Raw genomic sequence first — 23,936 nt, 5'->3', positions numbered from 1 at the left:
AGCTTTTAGTTTTATTGACCTTTGCTGTTGTTTTCTTTGTTTCTATTTCATTTATTTCTGCTCTGATCTCGATGATTTCTTTCCTTCTGCTAACTTTGGGTTTTGTTTTTTCTTCTTTCTCTAGTTCCTTTAGGTGTAACATTAGATTGTTTATTTGAGATTTTTCTTGTTTCTTGAGGTAGGCTTGTATGGCTGTAAACTTCCCTTTTAGAACTGCTTTTGCTGCATCTCATAGGTTTTGGATTGTCGTGTTTTCATTGTCATTTGTTTCTAGGTATTTTTTGATTTCCTCTTTGATTTCTTCAGTGATCTCTTGGTTATTTAGTAACGTATTGTTTAGCCTCCATGTGTTTGTGTTTTTTACGTTTTTTTCCCTTTAATTGATTTCTAATCTCATAGCATTGTAGTCAGAAAAGATGCTTGATATGATTTCTACTGTCTTAAATTTACTGAGGCTTGATTTGGGACCCAGGATGTGCTCTATCCTGGAGAATATTCCGTGCGCACTTGAGAAGGAAGTGTAATCTGCTGTTTTTGGATGGAATGTCCTATAAATATCAATTAAATCTATTTGGTCTATTGTGTCATTTAAAGCTTCTGTTTCCTTATTTATTTTCATTTTGGATGATCTGTCCATTGGTGTAAGTGAGGCTTTAAAGTTCCCCACTATTATTGTGTTACTGTCGTTTTCCTGTTTTACAGCTGTTAGCAGTTGCCTTATGTATTGAGGTGCTCCTGTGTTGGGTGCATATATATTTATAATTGTTATATATTCTTTTTTGGATTGATTCCTTGATCATTATGTAGTATCCTTTCTTGTCTCTTGTAACATTCTTTATTTTAAAGTCTATTTTATCTGATATGAGTATTGCTACTCCAGCTTTCTTTTGATTTCCATTTGCATGGAATATCTTTTTCCATCCCCTCAGTCTGAAGTGGGTCTCTTGTAGACAGCATATAGATGGGTCTTGTTTTATCCATTCAGCAAGCCTGTGTCTTTTGGCTGAAGCATTTAATCCATTCACGTTTAAGGTAATTATCGATATGTGTGTTCCTATGACCATTTTCTTAATTGTTTTGGGTTTGTTTTTGTAGGTCCTTTTCTTCTCTTGTGTTTCCCACTTAGAGAAGTTCCTTTAGCATTTGTTGTAGAGCTGGTTTGGTGGTGCTGAATTCTCTTAGCTTTTGCTTGTCTGTAAAGCTTCTGATTTCTCCGTCCAATGAATGAGATGCTTTCTGCGTAGAGTAATCTTGGGTGTAGGTTCTTCCCTTTCATCACTTTAAGTATATCGTGCCACTCCCTTATGGCTTGTAGAGTGTCTGCTGAGAAATAAGCTGTTAACCTTATGGGAGTTCCCTTGTGTGTTATTTGTCGTTTTTCCCTTGCTGCTTTCATTAATTTTTCTTTGTCTTTAATTTTTGTCAGTTTGATTAATATGTGTCTTGGCATGTTCCTCCTTGGGTTTATCCTGTATGGGACTCTCTGTGCTTCCTGGACTTGGGTGGCTATTTCCTTTCCCATGTTAGGGAAGTTTTCTGCTATTATCTCTTCAAATATCTTTTCAGGCCCTTTCTCTCTTCTCTTTCTAGGACCCCTATAATGTGAATGTTGGTGCATTTAATGTTGTCCCAGAGGTTTCTTAGACTGTCCTCTTTTCTTTTCATACTTTTTTCTTTTTTCTGCTCTGCAGCAGTGATTTCCACCCATCTGTCTTCCAGCTCACTTATTCGTTCTTCTGCCTCATTTATTCTGCTATTGATTCCTTATAGTGTATTTTTCATTCCAGTTATTGTATTGTTCATCTCTGTTCTTTAAATCTTCTAGCTCTTTGTTAAACATTTCATGTATCTTCTTGGTCTGTGCCTCCATTCTTTTTCCAAGATCTCGGATCATCTTTACTATGGTTACTCTGATTTCTTTTTCAGGAAGATTGCCTATCTCCAATTCACTTGTTGTTCTCCTGGAGTTTAATCTTGTTCATTCATCTGGAACATATTTCTCTACTGTCTCATTTTGTCTAACTTTCTGTGTTTATGGCCTCTGGTCCTCAGGCTGCAGGATTGTAGCTTCTCTTGCTTCTGGTGTCTGCCCCCAAGTGGGTGAGGTTGGTCCAGGGGCTTATGCAGGCTTCCTGGTGGGAGGGACTGGTGCCTGCCCACTGGTGGTTGGAGCTGGGTCTTGTCCCTCTGGTGGGTAGGGCCATGTTAAAGAGTGTGTTTAGAGATGGCTGTGAGATCAGGATGACTTTAGGTAGCCTGTCTGCTGATGGGTGGTGCTGGGTTCCCATCCTGTTGGTTGTTTGGCCTAAGGTGTCCCAGCACTGGAGCCTGCAGGCTGTTGGGTGGGGCCAGGTCTCAGTGCCAAAGTGGTGACCTCCAGGAGAGCTCACGCCAATGAATATTCGCTGGGGCCTCTGCCACCAGTGTTGTTGCCCCCGCAGTGAGCCACAGCTGACCTCTGCCTCCCCAGGAAATCCTCCAGGACCTTCCAGTAGGTCTGGCCCAGGCTCCTGTGGAGTCACTGCCTTGCCCTGGATCCCAGTGTACGTGAAACCTTGTGTGCGCCCTCCAAGAGTGGAGTCTCTGTTTCCCCCAGTCCTGTGGAGCTCCTACACTCAAGCCCCACTGGCCTTCAAAGCCAAATGCTCTTGGGGCTCCTCCTCCTGAAGCCAGACACCCCCAGGCTGGGGAGCCTGACATGGGGCTCAGAACTCTCATTCCTGTGGGAGAACCTCTGAGATATAATTATTTTCCAGTTTGTGGGTCACCCACCCAGTGGGTGTGGGATTTGATTATATTGTGAAAGTGCCCCTCCTACCATCTTCTTCTTTGTCTTTGTATGTAGAATATCTTTTTTGGTAGGTTTGAGTCTTTTTTTGTTGATGGTTGTTCAGCAGTTAGTTGTGATTTTGATGTTTTCATGGGAGGAGGTGAGCTCAAGTCCTTCTTCTCTGCCATCTTGTCTCTGCCTCTCACTGTTGGACCAAAAGAAGATAAAAAGTCACTTCCAGGGTGAGCCTCAGGGGAAGAGGGAACTATCAGTATATCTCAGTGTCCTGGTGCAGCGTTCCACTGGTGGGACTTGAAATTTAATTGGTTTTCCAGTTGGGGAACCATCCTTGAAGCTGGCTCCCCATGTACCTATTGCTAATTTTTTCCACAATCCCCAACAGATGGTCAATGCAAATCTTCATGTGGTCAGTTGTATCAAATCATCTGAAAGTACCCCTCTCCAGCCAGAGTCCTCCCATCTTTGAACCTTCTGTGTAGTCTGTACTGGTTATTCCTGGGGGCAGCTGCATAGCTACTGTCCCTCCCCAACATCTTGGGGACTCCCTTTGCATCTTTCTTGTGTTGGAGCTTCAGTTTCCTGGATCCTGTGTCTTCCGTTTTCTTGATTTACTCACTTATCTTTGTGGAGCACATTCTTTTGTAGTTTCCTGGGAAAGTATACATGGGTAGTAAACTTTTTGAGACCTTGCTTATCTAAAATGTCTTTATTTTACCCTCACTCTGGATTGAAAGTTTACCTAGGTATAGAATTCTAGGTTGGAACAAGTCACTTAACCTCTCTTTGACCCTAGTTTCTGTGTGAGTCTGGATTATTTCCTTTGGGAGTGACAGAAGACTCAATTCAAACTGACTTAGACACTGTCTTGAATAGTTGTTATCCCCTACACTATTATACTTTGTCCATATTCCTCTTGTGATGTGTGTCATGAGATATCCTTTGTATTATTCATGTCACATGGTCAGGCTACAGTCTCTAGTATACGTCCATGAGGTTACATGCATTCTGTTCATTTATTTTCTTTTTTTAAAATTAATTTATTTAATTATTTTTGGCTGTGTTGGGTCTTTGTTGCTGTGCGTAGGCTTCATCCAGCTGTAGCAAGCGGGGGCTACTCCCTGCCACAGCGTGCGGACCTCTCATCACAGCGGACTCCCTTATTGCAGAGCATGGGCTCTAGGCGCACAGGCTTCAGTAGTTGTGGCACATGGGCTCAGTAGTTGTGGCTTGCAGGCTCTAGAGCGCAGGCTCAGTAGTTGTGGCGCACGGGCTTAGTTGCTCCATGGCATGTGGGATCCACCCTGACCAGGGCTTGAACCTGTGTCCCCTGCATTGGCAGGCAGACTCTCAACCACTGTGCCACCAGGGAAGTCCCTGTTCATTTTTTTTCTTTTTTTAAGCTTTTTTTTTTTTAATTTATTTTTGGCTGTGTTGGGTCTTCGTTGCTGCACACAGGTTTTCTCTAGTTGTGGCAGGTGGGGGCTACTCTTTGTTGTGGTGCGTGGGCTTCTCATTGCGGTGGCTTGTTGCAGACCACAGGCTCTAGGTGTGCGGGCTTCAGTAGTTGTGGCACGCAGGCTCAGTAGTTGTGGCTCACGGGCTCTAGAGCGCAGGCTCAGTAGTTGTGGCGCACGGGCTTAGTTGCTCCGCGGCATGTGGGATCCTCACGGACCAGGGCTTAAACTTGTGTCCCCTGTATTGGCAGGCAGACTCTCAACCACTGTGCCACCAGGGAAGTCCCTGTTTATTTATTTTCATGCAAATGCATTTGTTTATGCTGCCACCACCTGCATGTTTGTAAGTTTCCATACAGATACACAAAGTGTGCTGCATTTTTCCTCCTCTTCTGTCTCTTTTTATTCTTCACATTGATATTGCACTCACTCATGCCACAGGTTTTGGTAATATATATAAGGTCATTTTGTTTTCCTGTGATAATACTGAACTTATTACTTGTAGTTTTGCGTCTGTGGCTTTAATATATTATTCTAAGGCATTGTCTCAGCAGTTTTGTCCTATGAATTACATGGACCTTCTTCCATTATTCTCTTTAAAATTTTTTCTTAATATCATACCTAATGACATCTCAATTTATCCAGACCTTTCTCTCTTGTTTTCTGTGCTCTCATTTGATTGTCAAGTTTCTAGGCATGGTCTTCTGATCCTCTTGACATGTTTCCTCTCTTTTCAAGGGATAATCGTTCTGTGTAAACTATTAAATACAGAATGGATAAACAACAAGGTTTTACTGTATAGCTGAGGAACTATATTCAATATCCTGTAATAAACCATAATGGAAAAGGTAAAAAATAAAGCTTGCAGAAAAAATTTTTTTTAAAGGGTTAATCATTCTAGTATTCCTAGAGTGTGGCCCAGAAAACTTTGTCACTGACTAGTCTTTCACTTCCCAGAGCTCACTTTCTCACCCTAAACCTGAATCTCTAGGTGGTAGAAAAGTGGGAAGGAAGCTATCCAGACCTCTACATTTTTACTTTTCCAGTTTCCCATAGTCTAAGATCTGGTTGTCAGAAGGTGCTTTCCAGGGTCCCTTAAAGGATAGCAAACACTAGGCACACATCTTCCACACACATCTTATCAATCGTGGTGCCTTTTTCTGCTGAGCCTGAAGATGACATCTGATCCACAGCATTCTAGGAAAGTGCTGGCGGTTGAGATACAACAATCTGTTTGTCATTTCTGACCCTAGTAATGTCATTTATCTCCACACAGATTAGCAGAAGTCACCCAAAATCCATGGGTTGACAGGTGCACAGGTATAGCATACCCTTTAGATCAACAGAGAGCTAATTTCACATAGAATAATCATTTAAGGGGGCAGTTAATTAAGAAATAATGTTGATGACAGTATTAACATTCTCACTAAGACATGATTGAAAAATACCCAGATGAAAGAATTTTACATGTGAAATGAATTATTTTATTTTTTATCACCTAATATTAGAATAATTACATTTTGAAAACAATATTTAGACATTTTGTGCAAATTCATGGTCATGGAACCATTGAGCTTGAAGTTAATGAACTAATTTTATACTTAGCTAATACCATATTTAGTGTGAGTTAAAAAGTACTTATATTGATCTAGGAAAAATTATAATAGTAAATATAATTTTAAGTATTTTAACTTTTATTTCATAATTTGAAACTATTAAGGTCTTCTACCTCAGTTGAGTATAAAAGCCAGGATCCATTTAAATATCTAAGTCAGCATCTAAGTCAATAAGTCAGTATCTTAAATAATATTCATATTTTATATTCAGTTAGTTCACTTTTAGGAATCTCATTTAAGGAATAATTGAATTGTTACAATGATGTTTGTCAAAGGGCTGTTTATTGTTGTGAAAAGGACAGCATATCCTTTGGAACACTTTAGTAGCAAGAGACCCCTCCCCACTGACTGTAAGTTTCCCTTGTTTAGCCAAGGATAAAAAAGGTTTTGGAAGTGGCCGTACAGAGCAGGAACAGATGCATCCTATCTTCATGCAGCTTTGCTTGGCCCACAGAGTTTCTGCCAGAGACGTAGAACTGCTGGTGACACTGTCTAAAAAAGGTTGAGGCTTGCAGCTGCTGAAATTCATCTTATTTGGGGTTTATATTACAGACCTTCCTCGACTTACAATGGGGTTACATCCCAGTAAGCCTATCATAAGTTGAAAATACCGTCAGTTGAAAATGCATTTAATACATCTAACCTAACCTACATCATAGCTTAGCCTAACCTACCTTAAATGTGCTCAAAACACTTATATTAGCTTACAGTTGAGCAAAGTTATCTAACACAAAGCCTATTTTATAATAAGGTGTTGAATATCTCATGTAACTTATTGAATACTGTATTGAAAGTGAAAAACAGAATGGCTGTGTGCATACAGAATGGTTGTAAGTGTATTGGTTGTTTACCCTCGTGATCGAGGGGCTGACTGGGAGCTGCAGCCCACCATCATGAGAGAGTATATTAGTGCATATCATTAGCCCGGGAAAAGGTCAAAATTTAAAATTCAAAGTGTAGTTTCTACTGAGTCTATATCAATTTCACATCATCATAAAGTCAAAAAATCATAAGTGGAACTGTCCTAAGTTGGGGACTGTCTATTTTATGATATTTTATATATATATAGTGTATATAATACTACTTTATTTCTGTGCTTCATGCTTCTACCTGTTAACAGACATGAGGCTTTCAGGAACTAACTTCTGCATCAGTGAAGCTACATCTTTACCGGGCAGCGTCAGTGCTCAGGTAGCCTGAGCACCCCTCTGTTTCCAGCTGTGTCCCAGAAGGATGGATGGACTTTGGAGGCCTCTCACTAAAGCTAAAGAGTTATTCCTGTGGGAGTGGTTAGAGAATGTGTTGTTTGTGTGATTTTGGAAGTGGTACAATTTCCAGTAGTGAAATGGTTCAAAATAGAACCTTGAAAGTGACATGTAGCAGAAGTAAAGTGAAGGAAAAAGTCTCTTGAGGAGGCAAAGGGGACTGAGAGGTCGGGGTCTTAGGTGGGTTGCCCGTGCCCATGTGGGTGTGAAGTTAACAAGACTAATGACAGTAGCTGAGAGGGAGAGGGAGACTGTAAGCCAGAAGAGATGGCACCCATGAGGGTAGACTGATACAAGCCTCTAAGATTCTTGCCAGAGAAGAGAAGTAGAGTAATTGTTTACTCTACTGCTGTGATTGAAGTAATAGAAGGGAAGATGGGATTCATTTTGATAGTCTTTAAATGAACTTGTACTGTGTCAGTGCTTCTTGGACTAGGAAACCCGGGGGTCTGTGGATGCATTCTCAGAGCGCAACAGTTTACTAGTGAATTTTTTAAATTTGGATCATTATTTTAATGGTAATCTAAAAGTTGACTTCAGTGCCCAGAGTTGAGTTTATTTGGAATTCCACCAAGTAGTCTTATACATTTAAGTGAAATTATAATAAAAATAATTTAAATCAACACTATGGGATCATGAGAACTTGAGAAAATTGGCTAGATATTATCTAAGATTCCTTCCAATTCTAAAATATAGTAATTCTGTATACTTTCTTGTACATAGAATACATTAATTTTTAGGTATTATAGTCCTCATTTATTTAAAACTTTAAAAATATTCTACATGTACACATTCGGTAAGGGATAATTAGAAGATCTTTATTTTCTTAAAAAAAATTAATCACCTACAAAGTTACCACCTGGAAACATTCACTGTTAACATGTGATGTCTCTCTGGATTCATTTTTGTATTTTTTCTCTCTCTCTGTATCTATGCATACTATATATGTATGTGCATCTCAAAGAAGTAGGAAAAGAAGCTTTTTAACTGAAAACAGGGTCATGCATAATCTATTATGCATGTCTTACCATGTCAGTATGTATATTCCTATGTCATCATTCCTGTTAGCTGCATGTTATTCCATTATACGGATTGCCGTTATTAATATAGCCAATCAGTTCCCCATTTGGGACATTTAGATTGTTTCTAGTTTTTCACTCTGATATAACACCTACCAATAAATATCCTTCAATAATATATATTTTTAGTACTATTCCAATTATTTATATATCTCATTACCAAAAAAAGTCATTCAATTTGATCATAGCCCAGATATAATCTGGAGTCATTTATTTATGATTATCTCTTTTTTTTGGTAAATATTATAGCTTTCTTGGCTTAAAAAAACACATGTATAATAAAATAATCTGTGTTTTTGGTAGAGTCCACAGTTTTCCAAACTGCTTTCTTTGGATCCTGAAGGTTTCCTTCGGTAGAGCTTTCCCCTCTGCTTCTCTTTTGTCTATTTTCTTGTAAGAGATTGTTTGTTTAAAAAAAATAGTTTTAAGAAAACAAACACAATGATTTAAACCACTGAGCCAGTCCCTGGTTAAGATGTGAAGTTAAGTTTCATGATTAGTGGCAGAGATGGGATATCCTATATGCCATCCTATATATCCTTACTCCTAAAAAGAAATTTAGAATAAATACATCTCCTAGAAATAAAACAAACCCAAAAAAGTACTCTAACCTGGTATCTGGATTGCTTACTTGGAACATATTTTCAACATGTCCTTTATTTGTATGTTATCTTTTTTTATTTCCACTTCAACAAATTGGAATTAAAACATGTTAGAAGACACTAATCATCAGCTTAACCAGTAATTAGCATTGATGAGTAGAGAGAAAATTTAAGACAGCTGCCAAGTTGACCACTAAAATGAGGTTTGATTTGCTAGTATTTGTCATCTGTGGGACTTTATAATTATAATAATAGCAGTGTAGTTGCACTCTGATGGAAAGTTGACAGTTAACTTTTTCTACTCATCAAACTTAGGAATAATTCTGAAAGTTTCTAGTTTCCAGGTAATTTATCATTCAAGTGATTAAAAGCTATTTTGGGCCACAATTATGAACAATAATAAAATTTTACATGTGGATGACATTAACACAGTATTTCTTTCTTTTTGAATTTCCAGGGAAAGACTACTATTATTCTAAGGTGTCTTGACAGGTAAGTGTTAGGTTAACCTCTAGACTACATTTGCTTTTTCTTGTTGCGTAGGGCAAGTTAGAATCTAAAAGACATACGGAAAGAGAATAATTTTGAGGCCGAAACAATATATTTTAATTCTTAGTGAATCCTTATTATGGCTTTTACAATCTCCTTTAAAGATAAAACCAACAACAAGCAAAAAGAAATTGTACAGGATTAATATTGGATTTCCTTATTTGGGGGGAGAAATTAACATAATTACTCAGTCTACCATAGTACTTGCTTATTTTGGCTCTGCTACTCTGATATTTAAACTTTTTAGTTCTATCTAGTTCATGACTGTTTGAACATTAATTACAATCTTCGAATTGCTCATGGGTATACTTTTTTTTTAATTTATTTTTATTTTTGGCTGCATTGGGTCTTCGTTGCTGCGCGTGGGCTTTCTCTAGTTGCGAGCGAGGGCTGCTCTTCTTTGCGGTGTGTGGGCTTCTCATTGCAGTGGCTTCTCTTGTTGTGGAGCACGGCCTCTAGGCATGTGGGCTTCAGTAGTTGTGTGGCTCTCGGGCTCTACAGCGCAGGCTCAGTAGTTGTGGCGCACGGGCTTAGTTGCTGATCTTCCCAGACCAGGGCTTGAACCCGTGTCCCTTGCATTGGCAGACGGATTCTTAACCACTGTGCCACCAGGGAAGCCCTCTCATGGGTTTACTTTTGAAGCACATTATTGGTCTTTAAACTGTGCATGTTACCATTTGTTTTATATACTTCCTAATCTTCTATACCATAGAAGCATGCCACCAGATTAAGATTTAGGATTATGATTGGTAGGTGTTGCAGGAAGTTGATAAGGAAAGTCTTGTTTGTTTGTAGCTCTCATTAGCTAAATGATGCCTACGTTTGAACTGTGATTTCAGATTGAGAACTGTATAAAAGTCTTTCATTGATGTTGCCGTTAAATTGATAGTCATTAGGTTCCCAGCTCCCCACATCAAGGCTGAGCACAAACCTGCTGTCAGTGCTTCCCACGTGGCCTGCATGCAGAGAGCTTGTGCCCTAACATGGCCACCAACACTGCCAGCACCTTCTCTACTCCCCCAACAGTGTTGCTAGGCGCTGCCACTACATGCAGGTGCCATTATGCTCTGCAGTTGCTACTAAAGATGGTATTTTGAAGGCTTATTTAATTTTTGTATAAATTCTTAATCATTTTTATCTCAATGTGTTATACAAGGTGTAACTTCTCTACTAATCAAAGTTTTTAAGAGGAAGCAAAAATAAATCAGGTAAGATGATAGCGTAAGAAAATAATTCCACCCATGATGGTAATACTACCTGTCTTTTATTGTGCAGGGATGAGCCACCAAAACCAACCTTAGCCTTGGAATATACATATGGAAGGAGAGCAAAAGGACATAACATAGTGAGTGTCTTTTTGGTGATGCTGCGCTACACATACATGGAGAAGTGAGGATACTGACGTATTTTATATTTTCCATCTTACATACAATCATTGCACATATCCAGCTGTACACTTCATAGCTATGTACTTTTTAACTCAAATGCAACTCAGCACATATGAAGCCAACCTAACTGTGGGGAAATATTTTGGCCTTCTCATTTGTTATGTCTTAAAATGTTTGAATTGGATTCCTTTGTAACTTTATTGTACAGTTTTTTGGCATATTTTCTTCTTTCAAATGAGAATAACATCGTGAGTTATCTTCTGTCTCCAAAAAATCTGCTAAAAATATGAATTTGACCTGTGGAATATTTATGAAAAAATACTGGTCAAAATCCAGATTATTAGCATTTTTACAAATACATCTTGAAGTTGGTAATGCTATTTGAGACCACAGGCCCTAATTGGCTATAATCCTGTTTTCACTGTGTTAGTGTATCTACAGAGGAAAATTAGACATTGTTCAGGGTACAGGGAGAACTTATAGTGTATGTTAGAGGAATAAAAATTCCTAAATGGAATTCTCTTTTGGAGTTCTCATATGAAAAAGAGGTCTTTTAAAAATAAAATTAGATGTACGGAAGAACAATCTAGATTACAGTAGAAGGTCCCATATCTCCCATAACAGAGGCAAATTTTTATAGATTGATCCAGTCCAAGTGTTTGATTATTAGACAGTGTATATAAACAGTTAAAATGGGCTGTTGCTGCTTCCTGGATTCACCAATGCCAAGCTGGTTATTAAAACTGTGAAATTAAAAAGAGGAAAGAAAAAAAGTAATATATTGAGATGGGGGAGGACTTTATTTTTGTGACTCACATGAATTTTGCATGAGTGATAAGCCTAGAAATGGAATTATCCTTTTCATGGGAAACTCTGAGACAACTTTCATAAGCTTAACTTTTAAGAGCTCTAAAAACTTTTCTTCATCCAGTTGTGAATCAAGGGAGATTTTCCAATGGAAACTTATTTCCCCCACAAACATTAATGATTCAAATAGCAACTGCAAAACAATTTTAATGGTTGAGATAACTTGTCAAAAATGCAAAATATATATATTCATCTAAAACTGCTTTAATGACCACCTGCCTCTTCCAAGTTCATGGTATTAGACACATAAAAACTCATGTGATTCTTTTTCACCTATTTGTTTCTGTTAAACTTTGTGCTATCAAGTTGGGCTTTTCCATATTCATTCAAAGATGGGCTTCACATCTTTCTCAGATTTAATGTCTCCTAAAACTTCTAAGTGGAAGAGCTTTATCAGCTCCTCACACAATCTTGGTGTCCTGAAGTTTCCTTAGTATCTGGCCAGAGGCAGAGATGCCATCAGCTAGCTGGTGGTGTAGGAGAGCTGTCATGGAATAGATGGTCTTATTTCCAAGCTACCCAGCCCTTTGGCTGCCCAGCCCTTTCAATCCCCTAGTGTTGGAGTCCTCTAAAAAGGGAAACAGTTGTTGAGTCTCTCCTTGTTCCCCCACCTACCGCTTGTATGGCCAGTGCCAACCGGTTACATTCCCCAGGGAAGTCAGGCACAGACCAGCTGCTTATATACTATTGCCCAGGAAATCCCAGTCTGCAGCCCGGACTGCCACCTGTTCTTCCCGTTTCCTCATGTCTTGTCTGTGTGTCTGATTTATTTTGTGAGCTTCTGCCTCCCTCAATTAGGATGTTTTCCTGTTCAACTGTTTTATTTCTATCTAAAATTATAATTGTTTTCAAAAAGATAATTCCAAATGTGTTCAATTTGTTAATTTTATTTCTAATTTGAGTGAGTGTCTGCTACATGTGATATTTACAGAATTGGGGCACAGTTTAATGTCTTCTATTAGGTTAGGGTAGAATTAGGGCATTTAGTACACATGTACATTCTTAATGTTTCATTTTTGTTCTTTGGAATAGAGGTTTTGGTGCATTTTGAGGGATGGAATAGAGAAAGGAAAAAATTTCCTTTCCTTAACTTTCAAAAAATTGCCAAGAAATGGTCTTGAGGACTATAATATCTTGTATCCATAATTATTACTGGCTGGTACTAATGAAACATAAGAACTATTTAAAATGTAAAAATATCAAAGAACATTAATTTGAAAAAACCCTGTTTTTTCAGCCAAAAGATATTGCTCATTTTTGGGAACTAGGTGGAGGAACCTCTTTACTGGATTTAATCAGCATACCAATCACAAGTGACACCTTACGGTAAGTGTGGCCAGCTCCAGGAACAGTTGTTAGAAAGTATCCAGTGGAGACCACAGGATGAATATGAGTAGGCTTTTGTGAACCAGAATTTGCAGGGACGGTTTTATGTTGCCTACAGTTCACTTCCTTTCTATGTGCTTAAACTGTAATGCTGTCAGAGATTTTAAAAGAACCAAGGTTCTGGCCTGTGCTGAAGTGAAATAGTTGGCATTCCAACTAGTAACATATTTTGCAAGCCTGCAAACAAACAAAATACATCAAATAACACTTGGGCAATGAATTCACTTGGCAAAAATAAATTTGAAAACAATTATTTCTAACACCCATCCAAGCGTGAGCTAATTCAGCCCTGAGTTTTTCCTGCAGCTGGACATTATGTCTACTTTGAACTTAATGCTAATTAATACCATTGAAGCTTCATCCAGGGGAAGTCTACGAGTCAGTGGAGGAAGAAAGTCTCTATTTGCTGACCTAAAAGAAACAGAACCTGAGGGAAAACCTCAAACTCTTTGGTGGTGTTCTCCTAACAATGACTCCCACACGTGGCCAAATCAGATGTGGAAAACTGTCATCTTAGCCAAGGAAAACAAAATTTTTAAATCTGAAATATCTTACTCCTGTCAGAGTTTAACACAAACGGTTGCTGCTGCCTGGACCACATACAAAGGGCTTGACAATTATTTGTTAAATTTCAGCCATTAAGATCTTTAGAGTATGGAATTATTTCTTGTTAACAGGATAATTGTTTTTCTATAACTAGCCGGTAATGTTGGCTTTATTTGTCCAGTGATTTTTTTTTCTTTTAAAGAAATATGATTTACTGTCTTTTACTTATTACAAACGTAATGTATGCTCATATGGAAAACTTGGAAAAATACTGAAAGGTACATAGAAAGTAAAAGCATCCTCAATCACATGAAAAAGAACTATCAACATATTGAGGTATTTCTTTCAGTGTTTTCAGTGTTCATAAACATACTTTGTACAGGTATGGGATACTGTATGTATATAGATTTAGATCTTGCTTTTTCACTTATAACCACCGTTTTCCCCTGACATTACTTTTCAGAATCATGGGATTTTACAGGTGCATAGTTTTCATTTGTCCTCCTTTAACAGAGACAAATAATCGAAGCTGCCTGGGAATTCGGGCAGCTCACGGTGGTGTGGTTGTGAAGAGATGGCACGGACGGGGAGGAGCTGAAGGACCCAGAGCTGCCAGCCAGCCTGGCCTGAGGCTGGCAGGACTGAAAAGGCCGGGAGCAGCTCTTACCTGGCCCTGACTTGCACTTCACCTTGCCATACTACCTCACTTCCCTTCTCTAGACCTCACGGGCTTGTAGAAATTCTGGTTTCTGCAGGAAGCCAAACCTCTCCAGTTTCTTTAATGCCTCACTTTGTGAGTCCTTGGTCTTCTTTGCCTGGAACCCCAGGGCAGCTTGAGCCTGCTTTAGGAGAGAAGAGGGGTCAGGGTTATGATGAACAGAGGGCAGGGGCGCCATAGGCCTGGGTCCAGAGTAGCTTGCTGAGTGATGGAAGAATTCATGGAAAGCATTTCACTCCTCATGTAGCTGCAAATCTCAGTGTTTTGTGGCTGGAATTAATTTGACATATAATTTCCTTGTGTTGGACGAAGCCCAGCGACCTCAGCAGCCGTACCAGTGCTCTTAGATACTGTTTATCTTTAAGATGCCTGTTCATAGAATAATTATAGATGCACTGAACATTTCCACAGACCTTAGATAATTTGTAACAGAGCATTTCCTGTGGTCCACTTCCCTGTTTTAAAAGGTCGTGTTTTAAAAAAAATGTTTTTAGCTGTCATTTGCTATGAAGGTAAAAGTAACACAGATATTTCCAGTGCACTGGCAACATAAATCTTACTCTTAGAAAAAAGTTGAATAATCCATTTCTCCTTTGCTTAAAACAAAGTTATTTTCATTTGGGAAAAATGATAAATTTTATGTTATATATATTTTACCACAGTTAAAAAAAGTTCAACCATAGTCCTCTCTTTTTTAAACATTAACCATACTAAAACTGTGAAAATATAGTATCCTCACTTATGTATATTCTGTTACAATTAAGCAAAACTGGTTCTGAGCTTATTAAAATGACATAGATGTAGTTGGCTAGAGAATTTAATGGCTCAATAATTTTATAGAAAATCTTGCTAATTAATGTCTAAAAAGACTACTTTCTGGATTTAGACCTATAGTATAGAATTTAGCTACTGTTCTGCTTTAATTACACAACACAGCTGATTTGCTCAAACTAAGCAAAATAACTTGACTGTATTATAACTAGCATGTATTATAATTCCTTGCTATATCTACTAGCAGAATGTTTGCCCTGTTGATCAAAAATATATTGGCCCATGATTATGGTTCTACATACTTATTATGACCATTTTCTGAAATACTCCTATATTTGTTCGTTTTTTATTGTAAAATATCATAACATAAAATTCACAGTTTTAGCCATTTTTAAATGTACAGTTTAGTAGCATTAAGTATATTCACATTGTTGTGCAGCCATCACCACCATCCATCTCCAGAACATTTCATCTGCCCAAACTGAAACTGTACCCAATAAATAATAACTCCCTATTTCTTCCTTCTCCAACCCCTGGCAACCACCATTCTAGTTTCTGTCTCTATGATTTGACTACTCTAGGTACCTTATGTAAATGAAATCATATAATACTTGTCCTTTTGAGTCTAGCTTATTTCACTTAGCATAATGTCTTTAAGATGCATCCATGTTGTAGCATGTATCAGAATTCCCTTCCTTTTTAAGGCTGAATAATAGTTCATTGTATGTATATACCATGTTTTGTTCATCTCTTAACCCACTGATGGGCATCTGGGTCATTTCCCCCCTTTGGCAATTGTTAGTAATGCTGCTATGGACATTGGTATACAAATATCTATTTGAGTCCCTGATTTCAAAACACCCAGAAGTGGAATTGCAGGATCCTCTAATTTTTTGAGGAACCACTGTACTGCTTTCCACAGTGTCTGCTGTACTATTTTATATTCCCACTGGCAATGCACCAGGGTTCCAATTTCTCTATATCCTTACCAACACTTGTTATTTTCTGGGGGGTTTTGTTTATTTTTACTTTTATTTATCATAGCTATCCTAATGGGTGTGAAGCGGTATCTCATTGTGGTTTTGATTTGGGTTTCTCTAATGATTAGTGATATTGGGCCTCTTTTCATATGTTTATTGGCCATATGTATACCTTTAAATAGAGAAATGTGTATTTGAGTTATTTGCCCTTTTTAAATTGGGTTATTGCTGAGGTTAGATTTACATGAGGTCATGATTTACATGAACATGAGCACACATGCATGTGGTCACAGTGGTGGTGTGTGTGGTGGCCAGGGGTGTGCTTTCAGAGAGGCAGCAAGGTACAGCAGAAAGGCACGTGGCTCTGGATGTAAATACCAGCTCTACAATGTACTAGTTATATGAATCTGTGCCTCAGATTTCTAATCCATAAAATGGCCATCATAACATCTTCTAGGAAGTGTTGTTGTTAAGAGTAAATAAGGTAGGTAGTCCTCCTAGCAAGGACCATCAGTAAATCTGTTTTCTTCTCCTTCACCAGGTTGTTGCATTGTTGCTGCTGCTGTGATTATTATTTTTGCTTCCCTTCTTTGGAGCACACAGCAAAAGTGGATCTAAATATGGCATTGTTGGACCCAATTACTTGCCGATTATTTGAACTGGATTATTACTAGTTCAAACAAAAACTTCAGTTGTGACACTTAAATATCACTAGGGAAAAGCACTAGAATAAATAAGGCTATAATTCTGGCATTTTTTTCTTAGGACATTGCTGGGTTTTTTTTTCTTAAACTATAGTGTTATTTTTAGAAAATAAATTTCGGTATAGTATGGCTTCAAATAGTAATTATTTTGACTCTTTTTTTTTTTTGAAACATGTTTTTATTTCTTTAGGACATTTTCTATTGTTCTTGTTTTGGACCTTTCGAAACCTAATGACCTTTGGCCCACCATGGAAAATCTGTTGCAAGCCACAAAACTTCATGTAGATAAAGTGATGATGAAACTGGGGAAGAAAAATGCTAAAGCAGTTTCTGAAATGAGACAGAAGATATGGAGCAATATGCAGAAGGACCATCCAGTGAGTTACTGTTGGGATTATCCCTAGAATTCTTAGCCCCATATACAGTTAAAGATAACATCACAAACAACTTCTTTAGATTTTTATGCATGAGTTGAAATTCATTTCATGTAGATGAACCTGTTCACTGGAAAATTATAGCAATTTAATAAAACCTCAGTAAGGGCAAAACAAGGAAAAAGATTTCATATGTCTTCTTGTTAGACATCTACTGTGATTGTTATGGCATATTACACCAATCAAAAGGAATAGAGTTTTAAAGTAGTAGTTTGATACTGATTTTATAATCTCTGTAAAATGAAGATAAAAAACCAGGTTGTACAAATGTCACCTGGCAAAGGCTAGATAAGACTACAATTTTAAGCAAGGAATAGAATTTTAACAGCCTTTACCGTCACTATACTTTACATTCATTTAGTGTCTGTCACATAATCAATATCTTTTTATCATCTGATAATTAGTTAAACTATAAACTTGCAATATGATAACACAAGTAAGTCCTTTATATACAATCATGAATGTCATCTTCTAGAAAACCAAGAGCAGTATTTTATATTGCCCAGAGTTTATGTGAGTGCGTTTTACAAAGGTAATATCAGAACAAAACTGATAGTTTATGGTTCCCATGTATAAATGTTATTGTAACAAACAGTTAATACGAAATAATAAAAAAAAAAAACAGGAAGGTGACATATTTAAGAAAATAAAAGGATACAACATGAAGAATAAATATCATAGTTTAGGGAATTGTCATTTCTAGTTTTATGCTTGAGAAATGTATTGATAGTTTAAGAAATTCAATATTGAAACAACCTCTATGTCAAGCAAACAATGTCAACATTATGGGAAGATTTAAAATGATATAAGTGGAAATTGATGACTACATAGTAATAAACAATTATAATGAATCAATGAAATATGTTTGTTAACAGGATCGTGAATTAATTGACCCATTTCCAATTCCTCTGGTCATAATTGGAAGTAAATACGATATTTTTCAGGTAAGCTCTTCCACTTCTAGTTGAGCTTGTTGTACTTGCATGCCTAGGCTTTATAGGAGAGGAACAAAAGTAATAGTGAAATGAGAAAAATGACTCTGGGAGGGAGAGGTCAAGGGGTCACACATCTTAAAGATTTTGGAAAAGAGGATATAGTTGGGAAAGAGAAAAACAGTAAATACAGTGGAATGGGGATATGGCAGAAGATTTAGAAACTGAATCCAGTCCAGTCACCAAGGGACAGGGCCTATGTCCCAACTTTTAAATCTAAGAAAGTAGAAAATTGGTTTCTTCTTATCTTTGCTTGTCAGAGAATCCTTGGGGTATTCCGTACTAGAAAATGTGTACTTATATCTAAATTCTATTGAGCTAAGTGTTTAAACAAGGAAAGATCTGGTAGCTGCAGCTCTAGAAGGCTGCAGCTACTGTTCAGCTCTCTATATAAACAAATGCCAAGGTAATGGAATCCTACTCAAGGTATGTTCCAAAAAATAAATAAGAAAATCTATTTCTGTATTGAATAATTTGCACCTTTCTGCTACAGACACTAGTTGTCTCAACTTTTTTCTTTTTAATAACATATTTCTTCAGGATTTTGACTCTGAGAAGAGGAAGGTAATATGCAAGACACTTCGATTTGTTGCACATTATTACGGAGCATCATTAATGGTTTGTACGTTTCCTATCCTTTAGGTTTGAACGGACAGTAACAAATTTGGAAAGATTAACAGCTTGGTGCACAGTTATGAATGCTAATGCTTTTACTAATGCATGTCATTCTCTCCTTTCCCATTGCCTCAAAACCCTCTTGTTACAGAGTGTTTATAATGTATTTCTAGAACACACTCTGCTAGATGGCCTACCATTTCTTTGAAGCAAAAGTTCTAAATTTCTAATAGCCATAAACCCCCATCAATATTAAAGAGATAAATTGGTTGTTTATTTATTTATGTTTTAGTTTCCCCTTAAAAATTAGAATCTATGTTCTCTTAAAAGAGAAAAAGACTAACAATTTTTTTAAAACTTAAATGCTGTTTGTTGTAGAGGTTAAAAATATGAACTTGGGAGTCATGCTGCCTGGGCAACCATTTACTAGATATGTGGTCTCAGACAAGTCACTTAATCTCACTGAAGCCTCAGTCTCCTGGTAAAATGGACAAAACAATACCTTCTTCATAGGGTTGTTGTGAGGATTAGTAGCCCGAGTACTGTGAAATGCTTAGCACAGGGTCTGACACAAAGTTCAGTAAAGGCTGGTTCTTTGTTTTTGTTTTTGCGGTACGTGGGCCTCTCACTGCTGTGGCCTCTCCCGCCACGGAGCACAAGCTCCGGACGCACAGGCCCAGTGGGCACAGCCCACGGGCCCAGCCGCTCCGCAGCATGCAGGATCCTCCCAGACCGAGGCACGAACCCACATCCCCTGCATTGGCAGGCAGACTCTCAACCACTGCGCCACCAGGGAAGCCCAAGGCTGGTTCTTATAATTACTGTTACATCATCTTCCACAGCAGGACCAAATGTTGCTGGATATCCTCTAACACAACAAAACATAAACGCATTTTTTATTAAAAGAAAAAAAGGAAAAACTTTCTTCCCATTTGAATGGTCTCTTTTTCCCTCTAAATCAGAGTGCTCAGAGGAACCTGTAGAAAACATGGCCTAGTCCCCAGCCTTCGTGGCTAGTATATTAAGATGAAAAGTAATAAATATGATCTGTATTTAAAATTTTTATACTTTTCAGAATGCTCCAAATATATTTTATTATGTATTTTCTTAAAAATCATTACCTTTTATGTTTGTACTGTATCTGCTTACATATTAGATTGACAGAGTACTTTGGAAATATTCTTTTTTTAAAATTCTTTTTCATATTCTTTTCCATTATGGTTTATTATGGGATATTGAATATAGTTCCCTGTGCTGTACAGTAGGACTTTGTTGTTTATCCATTCTGTATATTATAGTTTGCCTCTGCTAATCCCGAACTCCCAATCCAACCTTCCCTCAACAACCCCCCCTTGCTAACCACAAAAATATTCTTTATTGTTTTGAAAAAGATATGACGAATTTAAAGTAAATTACTCATTCAGAGTACAGAAGCAAAGACCATGGATCTTGTAGTTTCTTACTTTCACCACTAGATAAGGCCCCATACTTACTTCTGGTTAGTTCGCTGAGGGAAATCCCTGTCTTTCTTTAGGAACAGATCACATTTGATGATCCATCAGGGCCAGTCTGGTCTTACGGATACAAATTTAGGTGAAGTCAGGTCAACCCAGGCCACAGCAGGCCTGCAGTTAACCATGGTTCAAAAGACCCTAGAAGGTCAGGGACTAGGGAAAGGATTTGAGACTCCTTCATCTCAGCTTTCAGTAAGCCAGAGGGTTCAGAGGTTGGGGTTATAAGAGCACTCTGGACCACCAGGGGAACCATAAAGCTTTTCTAGCTTCCCACACCAGCAAGAAAGCAGCCAGAGTTATCAAAGCCCCACCTTTCAGTTTCACTTCCACTCTTACCCTACAGCCCAGACTTGGGTACTGCTTTACAAGGTTCAATGATACTCAGCAGTCTTTTTTTTTTTTAACACTATAGTTTATCCTTTATAATTCAGTCAAGAATACTGGTTTGATAGTATGAGCAATCTAATCAAGTTAACAAAAACAAACAAACAAAAACATTGGTAAGTAGAACCACATTCAGTGGAGAGCCAACAGGATGTTAGGGGACTTAGAATTAAGATGTATGAGGAACAGTATAAACATATATTCTGGCATCGGGATTGTGATAACACTCTTTAAACATTCGAAGGACTGATCCACGGAAGAGGGATTAAATATATTCTTTGCTTTCTTAGAGTCAATAACAAGGAATCAATAGAGCTTAGTTCAAATTAAGAAAGAAATTTCTAATGCTACCATTATCTGAAAATGGAATGAGTTGCTTTTGGAGATTATGAGTTCCCAGGCATTGAGTTCATAAGTAAAAGCTCTACAGCTATTTCTGGAGGATGTTTTCAAGGCAGTTGATGCAGTAGATGGGGGTGGGGTTGAGTTAGAAAACTTCCCACGTCCTGTGAAAGACATTTGTGACGAGGTTTTTTTCCTCATCATATAGGGAACATAATAGATAATATAATAATGATGATGATGAAAACTTGTGTTTTTAAAATTCAACTAAAGTTTTCATATTAGAAAATTGTCTCAGTGGAAGCCTAAAATTTTTCAATTTTTAAAAATAAATGTATCAGGGGCTTCCCTGGTGGCACAGTGGTTGAGAGTCCGCCTGCCGATGCAGGGGACGCGGGTTTGTGCCCCGGTCCGGGAAGATCCCACATGCCGTGGAGCGGCTGGGCCCGTGAGCCATGGCTGCTGAGCCTGCGCGTCCGGAGCCTGTGCTCCGCAACGGGAGAGGCCACAACAGTGAGAGGCCCACGTACCACATGCATGCATGCATAAATAAATAAATAAAATCTTACATATTCACATGAATGTTCTCCTTTGAATGTTTTCCCTGGAGCCTGTTCTTAATCCAGAATGAATATTATCCTGAAAATTGAACTCTGTACATTATAATTACATCTCATTTTGGTTCAAGATTGTTTTTCCCACTTTCATACATCTTGGTCATTCTTATTTGGCTGGGTGACTTTGGTATTTCCAAAAATCAGACTAGTCTTAAAAGATTTGTAGGGTAACCATATGTCCTAGTTTCACCTGATTTCTCAGATTAATGATTAATAGTAGCCACCCCGTTTCGTTCTCTAAAATGTTCTGGTTATGATCATTCTAGTTATAGACCACCACTGAGAATATTCAGTAGCTTATTTTGCAGGTTCCGAAGGCAATTCAGAAGAGAAGTTAAAAAATGGTTTTAGTGAGTATCAGTATCTGTTGGACTAATCTGCAACTCCCACATTAACTGCTTTGAAGACAGTCATATGCCCTTAGATGAAAAAGTTATTTATGATGCATACCTCCTACTTTTTTAACCAACCAGATTGCATTTTGGCAATGATTACGATCCATTTGTGGGAGTAGCGGAAATGATCAGTGCATAAAAACAAGTCCATTCAATATCATGCACTCATGAAGTTTGAAGAGTAAGTTAAAACAAATTTACTGAGCTTTTTCTTTCCCTTTATTCAAAGGTTTTGTTTTGCTTACTGAAACACAAGTATTGTTGGACAAATAGATAGTATTTCTCTCTGTAGTCTGTACTTGTTCAAAGCCATATTTATTTTACCTCTTTCTGTGATTTGAAAGCAGAGCATGTAATTTATTCTCCTGATTTATTTTCTTTCTAGTTTACCAGTAAATCAGAAGCTCTATTACTAAAAATACGTGGAGTTATTAACCAGTTGGCATTTGGCATTGACAAAAGGTACTGTTAAAATATTTTTTAAATATCTTTTTTTTTTGCTGCTGTTATTGTCTCATCTGATTATTGTTCTCACAAGTCTTTTGCTTCTTGACCAGGAAAGTGCCTCAGATGACTGTCCTTAGAGATAATTTCATATTGTCTCCTGCTTCTTATATTGTTTAAATATTTATCAAATTTTACAACTAAAATGTTACATAATACTTAGTTTGAGACTAGACAAAACAATGATACTATTATACTTGTTTCCCTGATTTCTTTTACTTCTTTTCCCTCATTTCAGTAGCCTTCCCGCTATTATCACTTTTTTATATTGATTAGAAGTGGAATCAATCATTTTAGTGTGTATTTTTCTTAACCTTGCTACTTTCCTTGGTTTTGATTTGAGGTAATTTGGGTCTGTCATTTTTTTCCTCCTATAATACATTTATTAGTGCTCTACTTTAATTTTTGGAATCATATTAATATTCATTCATTCATTTTGAGCAATGCTGTCACCAGTGGCTAGATATAAAACTTGGCTCTTGTATTTACCGTAGAGAGTGGCAGGATATTTGATTGCTAAACTTAATTGGATTCTTTTTTCTTCTCATCCATGTAGCAAATCAACATGTGTGGATCAGAATAAACCACTGTTTGTCACAGCAGGATTGGATTCTTTAAGTCAAATAGGTTGGTGAACTTATTAAGATTGTTCAATGGTTTTTTAATTGCTTATTGATTTTGTCCTACTCCCTGTTCACTTCATCTCCAACATCTCCTAACTCTAACCATCATTTCCGGTTTCATTATTGTTGCTGTTATTCTTTGTATACACAGTATTGATGCAAAATGCATCACATTGACATATTTGTGATAGAAGGGATGTTGTCACATAAGAGACTGATTTCTAATCTATATTCCACTATATCTATATAGATCTATATATAGATCTATATATAGAAATCTATATATAGATTTCTAATCTATATTCCACTAAAAATTTTGCATGTATTTTCTTTCCCTCACTGATTTCCAGATACTTTTAAATTTTAGCTCCTTGCGTTTAGAAGAAAACCAGAAGCATAGAGTGGTCAGGAAATTCAAAGCTATATATTATGGGCAATGATGAAAAATCTGAGATTCAAGTGTTGGAATAAATCAAAAAGAACACAGTTGTACTAACTAGGTATGCCTTAATTTTTCATTATGAAAAATTGCCTCTCATCCAATGGGATGTGTTTCCTAAACTTACAGATGTCCTAGACTCATGAAGCAAAAGAAATTTCAAGCGTTTATGTAGGCAAGCTCCTTATCTTCTCACAGAAGCTATTTTCATTGTGGAGATTCTCAGGCCTAGCAACTCTATATGCTGGGGTTGGCATAGTTTGGTTTTAACACTCTAATAGACAATAATTTTCTTTTTTATTTCCCATCCCCCGTTACTCTTACAAGCTAAAGTTGACTTGACTTCGAATGTAGAGATCTT

At 37.4% G+C, this 23,936-nt stretch overlaps 1 protein-coding gene across 1 annotated transcript in view; it reads left to right on the top strand.

The window, feature by feature from the left end:
- Positions 1-23,936, top strand: part of DYNC2LI1 (dynein cytoplasmic 2 light intermediate chain 1) — a 45,189-nt gene that overhangs the window by 13,166 nt on the left and 8,087 nt on the right. Inside the window, exons 3-10 of the mRNA XM_079941183.1 lie at positions 9,265-9,299; positions 10,632-10,701; positions 12,849-12,937; positions 16,907-17,093; positions 18,026-18,094; positions 18,683-18,760; positions 22,395-22,471; positions 23,070-23,140. Coding sequence (XP_079797309.1) covers positions 9,265-9,299; positions 10,632-10,701; positions 12,849-12,937; positions 16,907-17,093; positions 18,026-18,094; positions 18,683-18,760; positions 22,395-22,471; positions 23,070-23,140 — 676 coding nt within the window. The remainder of the gene's footprint in view (positions 1-9,264; positions 9,300-10,631; positions 10,702-12,848; positions 12,938-16,906; positions 17,094-18,025; positions 18,095-18,682; positions 18,761-22,394; positions 22,472-23,069; positions 23,141-23,936) is intronic.

The sequence above is a fragment of the Stenella coeruleoalba genome, assembly GCF_951394435.1.
Source record: "Stenella coeruleoalba genome assembly, chromosome: 13".
NCBI classification, from domain to species: domain Eukaryota; kingdom Metazoa; phylum Chordata; class Mammalia; order Artiodactyla; family Delphinidae; genus Stenella; species Stenella coeruleoalba.
This window is presented reverse-complemented; position numbering and strand designations above follow the sequence as displayed.